Source organism: Octopus bimaculoides, chromosome 1 (genome assembly GCF_046866305.1).
Source record: "Octopus bimaculoides isolate indiv1 chromosome 1, ASM4686630v1, whole genome shotgun sequence".
Classification (NCBI taxonomy): Eukaryota; Metazoa; Mollusca; class Cephalopoda; order Octopoda; family Octopodidae; genus Octopus; species Octopus bimaculoides.
Genome location: NC_142928.1, coordinates 9,748,389 through 9,764,635, shown reverse-complemented (window position 1 = coordinate 9,764,635; position 16,247 = coordinate 9,748,389). Strand labels below are relative to the sequence as shown.

Below are 16,247 nucleotides of genomic sequence, written 5' to 3'. Positions count from 1 at the left end.
TGTACGTTCCATCTTTGGCCATCGCCTGCACATCAGCATTTCATCGTCCAATTTCTCCTTTATTCAAAATAGTAGGTGAAATTCAAGAGAATTTAGCTTCTATTTTTAGCAGGTCCAGCAACGTCGTAGAGAATCCCCCCCACCACAACAGTGACAGAGGGTGATGGTAGGAGAAGAAGCAGGAGGAAGAGGAGGAATGCCTAATGATCATTGCAGCGTAAATCGTGTAAGGAGAGAGTGAGTGAGTAAGGGAGGGAGAGAGAAAGAATCACGTGATCGGCCGCTGCAAGGAGGTAAGATGGCGGTGTCTGAATCAACAGTCCAAAATGGTGATATTACAACGTTTGGGGAGAATACAAACATTGATGACGATGATGATTATGATCGAGATACGATATTAGAAGAGGTAAGTTGTTCATTTCATGGTATTTAGAGAGTCCTCCTCCTCCTCTTTGAAATACTCTGCTATTTTAATGTTGTTGTTATTATAAACGGAATGAGAGATTGGAGCAGCAAATAGGGGGCTTCCCCCCTTTTTATGATCAATTTCTCAATTCTAAACGATCCATGTTGCAGATTAACTGAAATTTGACATTGTTATATTACAGCCAACACGTATTGACCAAAATAGAAAGCTCAAAACCAGAAGCTTAAAAAAAAAAAAACTATGCATATATATATACACACAAACATATATGTGTGTGCGTATATAGATCTATATTTAGCCTCAGTTGATCTATTTGTAAATATATATATAATGTATGTATATACATATGCTTTATGCGTATAAATGTAATCGATGTATTTTTTGCTTGTTTCCGTCATTGGATCGCGGCCATGCTGGAACTACTTTGAAGGGTTTTAGTCGAACAAATCGACCGTAGAGGGTTTTTTTAAAGTCTGTTACTTAATCTATCGGTTTCTGACTGAACCGTTGAGTTACGAGGACGTAAACAAACCAACGCCGGTTGTCAGGCAGTGGTGGTGGGGATGGACAAAGCATATATATATGCTTCTGCCTTTCGGTTCTAAATTGCGAATAGCCACTTTAATAATATATATATATATATATATATATATATATATATATATATATATATATATATATGGGAGAATATATATATACACACACACACACGCGAGTGAGCACATAAATACGAAATAAGGTGGAAAAAAATAGTACTCGAATACCGGAGGTAGAGTGATATGGTTTTTTTCATGCTAAAGCCGAAAGAATGCCATATAATTTATAAATTGTTAACGTATGTGTACATATATTTAATATACGTATATATAACAGCACAGGCACATGGTTAAGAAGGTTTATAATTCTATTTACAAAATTTCATTCGCCACCGTTTCCTAACTCACGTTTACGTACAGATATTTATTAATGTTTGTTTTTATGTTATTTTTGTCTTTTATTTTTTTACTTGTTTCAGTCATTAGACCGCAGCCATGCCGAAAAGAACCTAAGTCGAACGAATCGACTGCATTATTAAATATTTTAAGCCTGCTACTTTGCTATCGATTACTGTTTGCCGAACCCCTAACTTACAGGGCACATAAACACATAAATACCGTTTGGAAGCTGTGGTGAGGACAAACACACATACATGTATGTGACGTGTTTCTGTCAGTTCTCGTCTACCAAATTCATTCGCAAGGCTATTGTAGAAGACACTTGTCCAAGGTGTCATACACACTGAGACTGAATCCAGAATCATGTGGTTGGAAAACAAACTTCTTACCACCCTGCCACGCCTACTCTTTTACATTGGACTAAAGAATATTGTAGAATAGAAATTTATTATTTTTGAACAAGAATTGTATTCACTGTGTCTTCAAGCTTTCAGCCAGTTAAACAATCGTTCCACTGTCCAGTAATGGCTTAGCTTTCTCTCTCTCTCTCTCCCTATATATATATATATATATATATATATATATATATATATATATATATATATATATATATGAAGCATCAGTAGTGGTGTGCAAGAGAGACGATTGCGCTGGTTTGGACATGTGGTGAGAATGAATGAGGATAGCTGCGTGAAAAAGTGCCACTCCCTAACAGTTGAGGGAACCCGTGGAAGAGGTAGGCCCAGGAAGACCTGGGCTGAGGTGGTGAGGCAAGACCTTCGAACATTGGGCCTCACCGAGGCGATGACTACTGACCGAGACCTTTGGAAATGTGCTGTGCGTGAGAAGACCCGGCAAGCCAAGTGAGATCGTTGCCAGGGCCCCTGGACTGGCTCTTGTGCGGGTGGCACATAAGATGTACCATCCTGAGCGTGACCGTTGCCAGTACCGCCTGACTGGCCTTGTAGGGTTTTCGAGCGAGATCATTGCCAGTGCCCCTGGACTGGCTCTTGTGCAGGTGGCACATAAAAGACACCATTTCGAGCGTGGCCGTTTTCGTGCGGGTGACACGTAAAAGCACCCACTACACTCTCTGAGTGGTTGGCGTTAGGAAGGGCATCCAGCTGTAGAAACTCTGCCAAATTAGATTGGATCCTGGTGTTGCCATCCGGTTTCACCAGTCCTCAGTCAAATCGTCCAACCCATGCTAGCATGGAAAGCGGACGTTAAACGATGATGATGATGATATATATATATATATATATATATATATATATATATATAGAGAGAGAGAGAGAGAGAGAGAGAGAGAGAGAGAGAGAGAGAGAAAGTATTCACACAACATTCCCTCATGACATAGATAAAGAGGCTGCAAAAGATTGCTAGCTACGGAAACTCAGAGACTGGAAAAGTTGTTTTATGACTTCTTAAGAGACAGAAACCAGGCTGTACCAGCCAATGGAGGCTCTGTCCAAAGAGACAGTAATAGCAAGTGGAGTGCCTCAGTGAACTGTCTTGGTACTACTGCTGTTTATGATAGCTCTCTTGGATATGTCACCAGTTACACTGACACCCACACTTACTAGCTATTCTGATGACACAAAAGCAGTCAAGGAATGTTTTGATGCTAATTTTTACAGAAAAACCTAGATGCCATAAAAAAAAACAACAACAACATACAGTTTAATGCAGGAATATTCCAAGCTCTCCACTATCAGTCAACTTGTGCTAACATGCTACAACAAAGATACTTTAGAGTCAGAGTGCATCATCTGGGGATTGATATGAACAATGATGCCTCATTTCATGTACATATTACCAAGAGGTGGCAGTATCCAGGTGACTGGCCAGATGGATTCTGAGAACTTTCAGAGCAAGGGACCAGGAAACTATGCTGGTTCTATGGAAGACGGGACTATTAACTGTGGTCACCACATAATATCAAATCAATAACGGAACTTCAAGCAGTTTAGCAGTACTACACTAGGAAGGTTGCATCAATGGAACTGCTGAGTTATTGGGAAAGACTGAAAGAATTATACCTTTAGTCTCTTGAGCTGACAGGAGAGATATGCAGTGATATACATATGGAAGATCCAGAAGGGGTTGTCAATGAGAGTTATTTATACCAGCCCGGAACTGGACATCACTACACTGTCTCAACAGTCTCACATGTCCTGTCTAAAGTGGGAACCATGTACTGCAAGAGCTTGGGATTCAAAGTATGCCAGCTATTTGATATCTTGCCAAAAAATCTGAGCAAACTACATGTAGTGGTGATAGATGCTTTCAAGAAACAACTCAATCGCCTGCTGTCCAAGATCCCACCATGAACCTACATCACAGCAAGAAACTCTAAAGAGGGCTACAATATCAAACTCCCTCCACCAAAAACTAACTGTTGAAAAAGTGATAATACAGACAATGCCCTAGCATGGCCACAGTTTTTGGTCTAAAATGCATAAAAGAATATATGTATGTATATCATCATCATCATTTAATGTTCACTTTCCATGCTAGCATGGGTTGGATGTTCTGACAGGAGCTGGCTAGGTAGAAGGCTGCACCAGGATTCAGTGTCTCATTTGGTATGGTTTTATGACTGGATGCCCTTCCTAACACCAACCACCCTGCAGAGTGTACTAAGTGCGTTTAACATGCCACAAGCACAGGCAAAGTCAGTTTTAGCATAGTTTTTACAGCTGGATACCCTTCCAAATGCCAACCACTTTACAGTGTGGACTGGATGCTTTTTACATGGCACTACCTCTAGCAGCATCAACAAATAACTTGCATATCATCATCATCGATTAACGTCTGTTTTCCATGCTGGACATGAATATATATATATTGTGTGTGTGTATATATATATATATATATATATATATATATATATATATAGATAGATAGATAGATAAACACACACACACACTAGCATGCCTCCCGGCCTTTGGCCTGGTCTGTACGGTGTTCAAATGTATTCATAAGGCACATATTGGCATCTATCATAATGCCCATTTTCCTTACAATAAAAGTTGTTAAAATGTATTTAAATATTGCATAACATATTTTTTTTTAATTATTTAGAATACAGAAAGTAATATGGATTATAGTAGAGAAATGTTTTGTGTGAAAATTATAAAACGTTCACAGAACCTCAGTATATACAAAGATTTTCACTTTTTTCTTTGGAGCATATATGAAGAGTTTCTGTGGGCTTCCTACTCTAGAAATGCTGTGATGAACTGGTGTCCTGTCCAGCTGGGTGGGGGGGGGGGGGACACATATGCCATAGAAACCAGGAAACCGAGCCCATGAGCCTGACTAGGCTTGGAAAGGGCGCATAAATAAATAAAAAATCCTGCTCTAGAACAACCTACATACGACTGACCCTGTGCAAAACAGTCCTCTTCTGGACAGAGACCGACAACCTGCAGTGTTTAATCTTGTGACTTGTTAATTGGTCAGTGCATAACTGACCAATTGGTCACTGGGAATTGCCTTCATTTAAAATGAAAGGAGACATCTGTTGGTATTAGTGGTATTCTCGGTATAAATATGTCTCCCTTTACACATCCAGTTAGGATTTTTGCTTTAACCCTTTAGCGTTCAAATTGATGTGTCAAAAGTAATCCTTATTCATTTACATTTTAAAAAATTAATCTGGTATTATCTTGTAGCTTCAAGAGTTGAAAGATGTAATTGCTTATTTTTAGAATGACATTGCAGGACAGGTTAGAGATACTGGTTCTGGCCAGTTTGAGCATAAAATGAGTAGAACATTTGGGCCGGATATAGCCGGTTTAAACACCAAAGGGTTAATAATGAGGCTGTAGTTCAGTCAGAACCATATGTGTACCATTGCACAATCTTGGCTGACCCAGGTTTGTGGTGGCATACCTGATGGTTCCAGACAGTTGAGGAATTCAACAGGATAATGAACAGCATCATCCGCGTCAACAACTTTATCGATAGATTTATAGATGTGGCTACCTCTATCCCCCCCTCTGTCTCACTTGTTTCCCCTAACTCCCTTTCTATCTGTCTCATGTATTTTTTCACTAAAGAGAAAAAGAGGTAGAGGTAGGGAGAGAGATATAGAGAGGGACATGTAGACAGAGAAAAAGCAGAGGTCTGGCGGTGACTTCAAAGGAATGTATGTAATGTTAAAGTTGGGGGTGGATTGAGTATTTTTTCACTCTGTATAAAGCATTATGGTGAAATAGAGAGTACGTGGATTACTAGAAATAGGAGCCAACACACCATCAACTCAGCTCTCACCACACCAAAATTCCATTTTTAGAAAATAAGTGCACAGTTATCTGTGGAATGGTCATATTTAAATGAAATAAAAACCTGAAATATTTATTTTATTTAGTGTTTTCAGCAATTAACATAGAAACAAATAAACTTTGCTTTTTATATTTTGTGTTTTCAGTGGTCAACATACAAACAAACAAGGAATCTTTACTTTTTATTAGGATATATAGTCATTATGGTGAAATAGACAGTACATGGATTGCTAGAAATACATGCCAATACACCATCAACTTACCCTCCCCATCCGTTTTTGGAAAATAAGTGCACAATTATCTACAGAATCATCATCATCATCATCATCATCGTTTAACGTCCGCTTTCCATGCTAGCATGGGTTGGACGATTTGACTGAGGACTGGTGAAACCGGATGGCAACACCAGGCTCTAATCTAATTTGGCAGAGTTTCTACAGCTGGATGCCCTTCCTAACGCCAACCACTCAGAGAATGGTCAGATTAATTTAAATGATGTGAAAAACCTGAAATATTCTCAATTTTATTTAGTGTTTTCAGTGGTCAACGTACAAACAAGCAAACTTTGTTTTTTATAAGGATAGAGATAATATATCAGGTCATTAAGAATGAAATGTCCAATTTTGAACTGAAAGTGTAATTTACCCAACAAAAAGCAATGCAGTTAATCAAAGTATGCACCTAAATTATCAACACATTTTTGTCATTTTATCGGTCCCTTATTTATGCCAGCAGTGAAGAATTCTGGAGAGCAAGAGGTGATGAAATCATAAAAGGTTGTTTTTGCATCTTCTTCAGATTTGAAGTTTTTTCCTTGCAAAAAGTTGACTAATGCCTGGAAAATGTGATAGTCAGTTGGTGCAAGGTCTGGTGAATATGATGGATGACAGAGTGCTTCCAAGTTCAGTTCCTGTAACATGAGTAATGTTCTTTGTGCATCATGTGGTCGAGCATTGTCATGCAAGAGACTTGGCCTGTCTCTGTTGACCGATCTTGGTTGTTTAATTGCAAGTTCATTCCTCATTTCATCCAATTGGTTGACGTATACATCTGCTGTAATTGACTTATCAGGTCTCATGAAGCTGTAGTGGACGACACCAGCACTGGACCACCAAACAGACACCATTAGCTTTTTTTGGTGAATATTCTTTGTTTTGGCACTTCATCTCAATCCAGCCACTGTGCAGAACACTTGCTATTGTTGAAAAGAATCTATTTTCCATCACACGTAATAATACAATGCAAAAATGGTTCACTTTTATGCTGTCATAGCAAAGAACGGTAAGTTTTAAGACGAAGTGTCATTTGATTCTTGTTCAGTTCACGTGGCACCCACTTGTCCAACTTCTTTACCTTGCCGATTTGTTTCAGATGGTCCAATACAGTTGAAATCGAAACATCAACCCTTGTTGCTTACTCATGTGTAGTTTGAGATGAATCCACTTCCACTACTGTTTCCAGCTCATCATTATCCATCTTGGTCTGAAGTCTGCCACGGGGCTGATTTTCAAGAGCAAAGTCACCAGACCGGAACTTCTCAAATCAACGACATAAAGTGTGCTCATTTGCCACATCTTCATCAAACACCTACCTCATTGATGTTTCAAGCTGTCCAGGAGGTATTCATAAACAACACAAATTCTTGATCCATCCATGGGTTCACAAAAACTGATTTACTAGAGAAAATTCTGAATATAATCAGACACCATGAATTGCATTTCGAAAAGTATTGGTGTAACTCTTCAAAGAATTGTCAGGATAAAACATTAGAGTTAATGACTGTCAAACTTGGTGCATAAGAAAATAGAACATTTCATTCTTAATGACCTGATATATATATATACACATGCACACACACACACATGCATATATCCTCACCAAACACAGGGACAGATGTATGCCCTTAAATATATATATATATATATCTTATCATCATCATTTAATATTTGTTTTCCATGCTGGCATGGGTTGGATGGTTTGACTGAACACTGGTAAGCTGAGGAGCTGCGCCATTCTCACTTGGCATGGTTTCTATTACTGATGCCCTACCTAACACCAACCACTCCGAGAGTGTAGTGGGTGCTTTTTACATGCCACTGGCACAGATACCAATTACTAAGCAGGTATCTGCCATGACTACTATCTCACTTGGCTTGACAGGTCTTCTTAAGCTCAGTATATTATCCAAGATCTTGGTCACTTTTCACTGCCTCTGTGAGTTCCACAGTTTGAAGGGTGCTTTTTACATACCACTGTCAGAGGTGCCAGTTATGCAACCCTGGCATCAGTCATGACTACAATTTCACTTGGCTTGACAGTTTTCTCAAGCACAGTTTATCGCCCAACATTCAAAAGGTACATTTTACATGCCACCAGCATCAGCAACAACTGTGAATTCATTTGGCTTGATGGGTCTTCTCAAACATGGCATATCACCAAATGTCTCGGTCACTCATCATTGCCTCCACGAGACCCAATATTTCAAGATCATGCTTCACTTCCTCGTCCCATGTCTTCTTGGGTCTACCTCCCCAACAGTCTCCCTCCACAGTTAGTGATCAGCACTTCTTCACACAGTTGTCCTCATGCATATGCATCACATGACCATACCAGCACAATTGTCTCTCTTGACCACCACATATGATGCCTTCTATACCCAACTTTTCTCTGAAGGTGCTTCCACTCTGTCATACATGCACAATGACATTACACAGCCAGTGAAGCACATTAGCTTCATCTCTTTCAAGCCTTCGCATGTCATCAGCAGTCACATCCCATGTTTCACTGCCATGTAGCATGGCTGTTCACACACAAGCATTGTACAATCTGCTTTTCACTCTAAGGGAGAGGCCCTTTGTTATCAACAGAGGTAAGAGCTCTCTGAATTTTGCTCTGCCCATTCTTTTTCTAGCCGCTATGCTCTCAGCATCTTGAGCAAGGGTCTTTTACTATTGTCCTGGGCTGGGTAAAGCCTTGTAGACTTGTAGACAGAATCTGAAATTAGTTCTTTGTTTGTTGTGTGTGTGTGTAGACAGAAATAGTTTATTTTTGACCAGATACTTGTCTTGCAGATGCCTTACTCAGAATATAGCATCCATAGTGTTTCTCCCTGGCACAAAACCAAACTGCATCCCATCTAGGTTAATTCTCAATTGTGCAATGATCCTTTTTCTATGCATCTTGGCAGTGTGTATCCATGTGTGTGTTTATATGCATATATATATTATATGAAATTCATGGGTAGAGCCGGAACAATGCAAAATAAATCCAAAGTAAATCACAAGAAAACAGGCATAGGAATTAATGGTGACTTACCCTGCATTCAATATTTCAGGGTTATGACTCCCTCTTCAGGAATTAGCGAATGTTGCAAATGTAACCCTCCTCAGAATTCACTAATTCTGAGGAAGTATTAGCTAATTCCTGAAGAGGGGGTCATAACCCTGAAATATTGAATGCAGGGTAAGTCACCATTAATTCCTATGCCTGTTTTCTTGTGATTCACCTTGGATTTATTTCACATTGTTCCAGCCTTACTCATGAATTTTATATAATATATTCCACACAATGCTTCATACTAACTATTCCATTATAATATATATATATATACCAGAGTAAGCACATAAATGTAAAATAAGGTGGGGGGGGGAATAGTACTTGAATACTGGAATTAGAGTAATATGCTTTATTATTAAAGGTCCCCTTTCATCAGACAGTTTTGATTGACATTTATGTGCTTACACTGGTGTAAGCACCCCGTTCTTTTTTAAGAAAGTTTGAGCGACTCCCACAAGTAAGAAGAAACGGTTATATATACTGTAAATCCTCGAGTATAGTCCACCCTTGAGTATAATACGCAGGGGATATTTAGGGGGCTGTACCTCTGAAAAACCTAAACCTTGTGTATAATACGCACCCCTTCTCTAACTTGAGTCAAGGAGATCTATATAACGTCCTTGTTTTGTAAACGTATATATGGTAACATCATCATCATCATCATCGTTTAACGTCCACTTTCCATGCTAGCATGGGTTGGACGATTTGACTGAGGACTGGTGGACCAGGTGGCTACACCAGGCTCCAATCTGATTTGGTAGAGTTTCTACAGCTGGATGCCCTTCCTAACGCCAACCAATCCGAGAGTGTAGTGGGTGCTTTTACGTGCCACTGGCATGAAGGCCAGTCAGGCGGTACTGGCAACGTCCACGCTCGAAATGGTGTATTTTACGTTGTCACCTACACAGGAGCCAGTCCATTGGTACTGGCAATGATCTCGCTCGAATGTCTTTTCACGTGCAAGGAAGGCGACGTTGATAACGATCACGCTGGTGCTATTTACGTGCCACTGGCACGGAAGCCAGGCAGCGGCTCTGGCAACGATCACGCTCGGACGGTGCTCTTAGTGCTCCACTGGTACAGGTGCCATCACGATTTCGATAGCCCCAACAGGTCTTCGCAAGCCGAGTTTAGTGTTCCTACAAATTTAATTCAATTTCAATTTCACTTGCCTCAACAGGTCTTCGCAAGCGGAGTTTAGTGTCCAATGAAGGAATGTTACGCGTAAGTAGGCTGGCTACATCCCTGGCAGAAGCCTTGGATTTTGGTCTCACTTGGCTTGCCGAGTCTTCTCATGCACAGCATATTTCCAAATGTCTTGGTCACAAGTCATTGCTTCGGTGAGGCCTAATGTTCGGAGGCCGTGCTTCACCACCTCATCCCAGGTCTTCCTAGGCCTGCCTCTTCCATGGGTTCCCTCAACCAGTAGGGTGTGGCACTTTTTCACACAGCTATCCTCATCCATTCTCACCACATGTCCATACCAGCGCAATTGTCTCTCTTGCACACCACAACTGATGCTTCTTAGGCTCAACTTTTCTCTCAAGATACTTACACTCTGACAGGTATACACACTGACATTACTCATCCATCGGAGCATACTGGCTTCATTCCTTGCGAGCTTACGCATGTCCTCAGCAGTCACAGCCCATGTTTCACTGCCATGTAGCATGGCTGTTCGTACACATGCGTCATACAGTCTGCTTTTTACTCTGAGTGAGAGGCCCTTTGTCGCCAGCAGAGGTAAGAGCTCTCTGAACTTTGCCCAGGCTATTCTTATTCTAGCGGCTACACTTTCAGCGCACCCACCCCCACTACTAACTTGGTCACCCAGATAGCGGAAGCTATCAACTACGTCTAGTTTTTCTCCTTGGAATGAGACTGCAGTTGTTTTCTGCACATTTACAGTCTTTACTGCACCTGAACATCTGCCACAAACAAAAACTAACTTCCTGTCCTTTATTATTATTGTATATATAACATAATGCAAACGTGTAGCTTTTTTGTGCATTTTGCAGAAAATAAAGAAATAACAGTAATAACGTCAGTGAAAAATAAATATTAAGTAAATTGCCTTTACATATTTATCACTTAGAAAATATTTTTCATTTTTAATCTCGTATATAATATGCACTAGAAATCTTGACCTTTAAATTTTGGGGAAAAAGTGCGGATTATACTTGAGGATTTACGGTATATACACACAGAGTTTCCATCTCTTAAATTTTACTCATGAGCACCGAGGCGATGACTACTGACCGAGACCTTTGGAAATGTGCTGTGCGTGAGAAGACCCGGCAAGCCAAGTAAGATCGTTGCCAGTGCCCCTGAACTGGCTCTTGTGCGGGTGGCACATGAGATGCACCATTTTTGAGCGTGGCCGTTGCCAGTACCGCCTGACTGGCTCCCGTAGGATTTTCGAGTGAGATCGTTGCCAGTGCCCCTGGACTGACTTGTGCGGGTGGCACATAAAAGACACCATTTCGAGCGTGACCGTTTTCGTGCGGGTGACACGTAAAAGCACCCACTACACTCTCTGAGTGGTTGGCGTTAGGAAGGGCATCCAGCTGTAGAAACTCTGCCAAATTAGATTGGATCCTGGTGTTGCCATCCGGTTTCACCAGTCCTCAGTCAAATCGTCCAACCCATGCTAGCATGGAAAGCGGACGTTAAACGATGATGATGATGATGATATTGGTCTACAGTAGAAAATATTTGTCCAAGGTACTTTACGGAGGGGTTGAATCTTGAATTACATGGTTGCTAAACAAACTTCTTTACCACATAGCTGTGTCTACTCTAAGAGTAAAAAAAAAAAGACTTTTAGACATTTTTCTTCTACTTATTAGAGTGAAAAAGTATTGTTGCATATATTGTAACTAATATTCAACAATTAATGAAAATAAGCTATTATACAAGAGGAAAGTTTGTCTTTTACAATATGTAACTGTCATTTATTTGTGGACATTCTTCTATCAGTTGAATCACATGTAAACAATGTTAATTCAACTTGTATGCAAATGAAACTTATTTAGTCATGTGTTTGTCAACCGGAGACACTATAATGATAGATTATAGTGCTTAATGTTTTGAGTGAATTTTATTTAAAATATGATCACAAAAGGGTTAAGTATAAAAAAAAATTTCAACGAAAAGCCTTCTTTTGGTAGTAATCACATTATAGAAGTTTTATTATCTTATCTATAAAAGGCAGATTTTCTCTGTGTGTGTGTGTGTGTGTGTGTGTGTGTGTGTGTTTAAAATTCATACATTTACACAATTCCAAATTTCTTGAATGAAAGAATCGGAGTTAATATTCTAAATACAATAAGTTAGGTCACAGCGTCATTTTTTCAGTCAAAATAACTCCTAATTACGAATAAAATCCATAAAACTACATACAAAATTACTTTGCCCCTCTAAAACAATCTACTTAACTATTTCTATTCCTCTTACAAATCATTTCAATTGCTACTTTCTCTTATGAACATTTACGAACGATCCAAGAAAAAGACAAAGAAACAAAGGAGAAAGAGTGAGAGTCATATAAACAGACACACTACCAATCATACGTAAATACACACATATCATCGTCATCATCATCTTCGTTTAACGTCCGCTTTCCATGCTATGGTTACCAATGACCTCATTCTAATTGGCGGGAATTGTAAGTTCACTTTCCATTTCTAACTCTGTCCTTCACCATGATAACAACAACAACAAAAACAGCGAGACATCTTTTTCAAATACGATCGACAAACATTTATTCCCTCCAAACTGAGTTTTTTAAAAAATCTTTTCGTAAATCTTGAGATTAACACCCGCACGATTACCTACCTAACCCTAACCCAGACCCTAAAACCTTAACCCTAACACTGTAGTGAAAATCGTGCAGGTGTTAATCTGAAAATTTACCAATCTTTTTTAAAACACATTTACTTACTTAACATTTTTTTATTTAGTGTGTGTGTTGCCCATATATATATATATATATATATATATATATGCACTTAACACTTAGTTGTGGTTTAGGAGTTTGATCGGCAGAGATCATTATTATTATTTTAAATTTTTCCCACAAGGGTGACTTGGGGCAGGTGGAGAATAGTCGATTATATCGACCCATGTGTTCAACTGGTACTTATTTTTTAGACCCCGAAAGGATGAAAGGCAAAGTCAACTTCGGCGGAATTTGAACTCAGAACGTAGAGATGGGCACAAACCTCCCGTTGCGACACTGATTCTGCAGAACAGGGTTGAGTGTGAAAGCCAACTTTAAAGTGTAAATATAGATGTTTTTGAATACACACTCATACATACATACGTACAAATACACACATGCATACAAATAAACACATACATACAAATACCTGTCACTCTCTTCCAAATACGATCGACAGTCAAACATTTATTCCCTACAAACTGATTTTTTTGAATATCTTTCTTAAAACGCATTTACTTACTACCATATATATATAGAGAGAGAGAGAATACACATTAATACACACACACATACAAATACCTGTCATTTCTTTTTATTTAGTGTGTGTGTTGCCCATATATATATATATATATATATATATACACTTAAGACTTAGTTGTGATCTGAACATAACCGCTTCTGACACAGACGATCAGGAGCCCTTTTGGTCATCTTATTTTCCTTGCTGGAAGGATTCCCGACCCATGGGCAAAGAGGGATAGATGATGGGGTCGGTGTTTCCAAAGGTCTGGCATGTGCAACCTGACCACCTCTGCTGATCAAACTTCCAACCCGCATGGTTTGGGAGTTTGATCGGCAGAGGTCATTATTATTATTACTATTATTATTATTTCAAATTTTTCCCACAAGGGCGGCTTCGGGCAGGTGGAGAATAGTCGATTATATCGACCCCTATGTCCAACTGGTACTTATTTTTTAGATCCCGAAAGGATGAAATGGGCACAAACCTCCCGTTGCGACACTGATTCTGCAGAACAGGGTTGAGTGTGAAAACAAACTTTAAAGTGTAAATATAGATGTTTTTGAATCAGCAATATTGTGTTCGGTTAAGTCCTATTTGGGGTGAAAAATCAATAAACTGATTCCTTATGGAGTTTTCCATTTAATCAGGATAAAATTTCAATCGATAAACCGATTTCTTATAGGATTTCCCAATAAAATTGGCTACACCTCATTTTCAACCATAACTTTTACCAATTTTGATGTATTTTGTTCAAACTTTTTGCCAGCATTACTTTATGACTCATGGGATCTTTCAATGCTTTAAGTTCTCCAAAAACGAAAAAAAAAAAAAAAAAAATCAATGAATGGAAAAAATTGATAAACAAATTCCTTATGGGTTAACTCAATCAAGTTGTCTGCAATTTTCAGCCAAAAGTTTACCAATTTCAACACATTTGGCCCAAATTTGACGTCGATGTTACTTAGTTTGGTTTCAAATAAAGAACTTGATTACCTTAATAATCCTAACTTAATCCCTGGCAAAGCCAGGCTATACTGCTGGAGATTATATAAAATTAAATATTAGATTTAACATGTTATATGCAAATTACTAAAATTTTGCACTTTCATATGAGCTCTTAAAGGTGATATTTAGTAGTTTAGGGGCTGAATATTGTGGTAAACAAGACTAGAAAAGAATGAATGTTGACAAGTATAAGAATGGAATTTTGGATGAATAAAGAGTATGATTTTAAAAGGTAGGCGATAAAATGAAAGATGGGTGGAGTAAAGAAAGTTGTGGAATAGACTGAAATAAGTGATGGTAAGTGTGATATGTTTAGGTTAATAAAACTGCAGTGTTGAGATAACATTGATTAGAGTGAGCATAAAGAAAATTCTATTGTGATGTATTTTTGAATCTATTAAGGAAAATGGATGTGAGGAAATCTCTGCAAATTGACCTGACTAAAAGCCCACTCTTTCAAAAGAAGCAGGAAAAGCAGAGTATTTCTCAAGAAACTCAAAAATCTACAGAACAAAGTTATTAGGATAGATCAGAAAATAATAAATCCATACAATTTAATGAATTAATAGAGCTGTCAGATGCCAAAGCATGTTGGAAGTACTTAAGGGTGCATTGAGTCTGACACAGCCTTAATTTATAATAAGCTTGGAATATTTGATGAAATAATAAGTAACCTGTAAAAAATAATTAGGGGTAGCACCATGCTGTATTTGACACTAAGAATGTCCTTCAAAAAATACAGAAGTGGGATTATTATCTGATGAAAATGACATCAAAAATAAACCAACCATTGAAAACTGAAGTGGCTGAACATCAATGGTAAATGGTAACTTATTTAAAATAAGTGTCTACTATGTTTACAACAGAGATCTATCCATCTTTAGTCTTTTTAGGGAATTACTTGTGCAAAGCAAAAAGAATGACATAAATTATCAACTCATAAAGATTTACAAAGACTCTATGCAAGTGCTGAAAATTTAAGGTTTTGCACAACTTTTTATTCTAATGAGTTTCTAAAAGTAAGGCTTCATTTTTCTAAAGTAAAGGGTGTCTGTTTTTAAGTAAAGATATTGTTTTATTATTATTATTATTATTATTCTTTTTTGTTAACACTGACATTGCAAACTACAAAAGTTTGTAGCCAAAGCAGAAACAACTTAAAGTACTTGCTGGTAGCTAAAATTAGTCTAAAATACGTAACAAGTATAAGTAATAACGTTCAGCTTATAAAGAAAGTTATAGATAGAAGCTTGACATTATGTAGACAATACAAGTTGTATTGTCAGTATTTCAGTCAGACTGACACCTCCACTGCACTGGGTTGACACAATTGGAGGTACATGCAACTCAACCTTAAAATTATTAACTACACACACACACACACTCTCTCTCTCTCTCTCTCTCTCACACACACACACTAGATAGGCCTTGTTATCTTCTTGGCTTAATGTTACTCGTCATAGTATAGTGGTTTTGTTAAAGTTATTTGCATAGTTCTGTCCTTGATGACAAACTATTTTTCATTCACAGATGATTTGCTTAGTAAAACATTTTGGTCAACTGAAGCTTATATAGTTACTGTGCAGTAATACATAGCACTATTATTATATTTCTGTTTTAATTTTTCATGGAGGCAAAGTGGCTGAGCTCCTTTCGAGTGTTAGGCCTCACAGAGACCTTTGGCAAGTTGTGCTTGAGAAAAAGACCCATCAAGCCAAGCAAAATCACAATCATGGCAGATACCAGTGTCATGCAAATGGCATCCGTACCAGTGGCATGTAAAAGC

At 38.4% G+C, this 16,247-nt stretch overlaps 1 protein-coding gene across 4 annotated transcripts in view; it reads left to right on the top strand.

Annotated features, from left to right (window-relative positions):
- The first annotated feature begins 272 nt into the window (after nt 1–272).
- Nucleotides 273–16,247, top strand: part of LOC106874195 (serine/threonine-protein kinase A-Raf) — a 79,325-nt gene continuing 63,350 nt past the window's right edge. For all 4 annotated transcript variants that reach the window (XM_089348406.1, XM_089348412.1, XM_089348394.1 and 1 more), the window contains exon 1: nt 273–406. In XM_089348406.1, the coding sequence (XP_089204532.1) occupies nt 299–406 (108 nt within the window). In that variant the 5' untranslated portion in view covers nt 273–298. The remainder of the gene's footprint in view (nt 407–16,247) is intronic.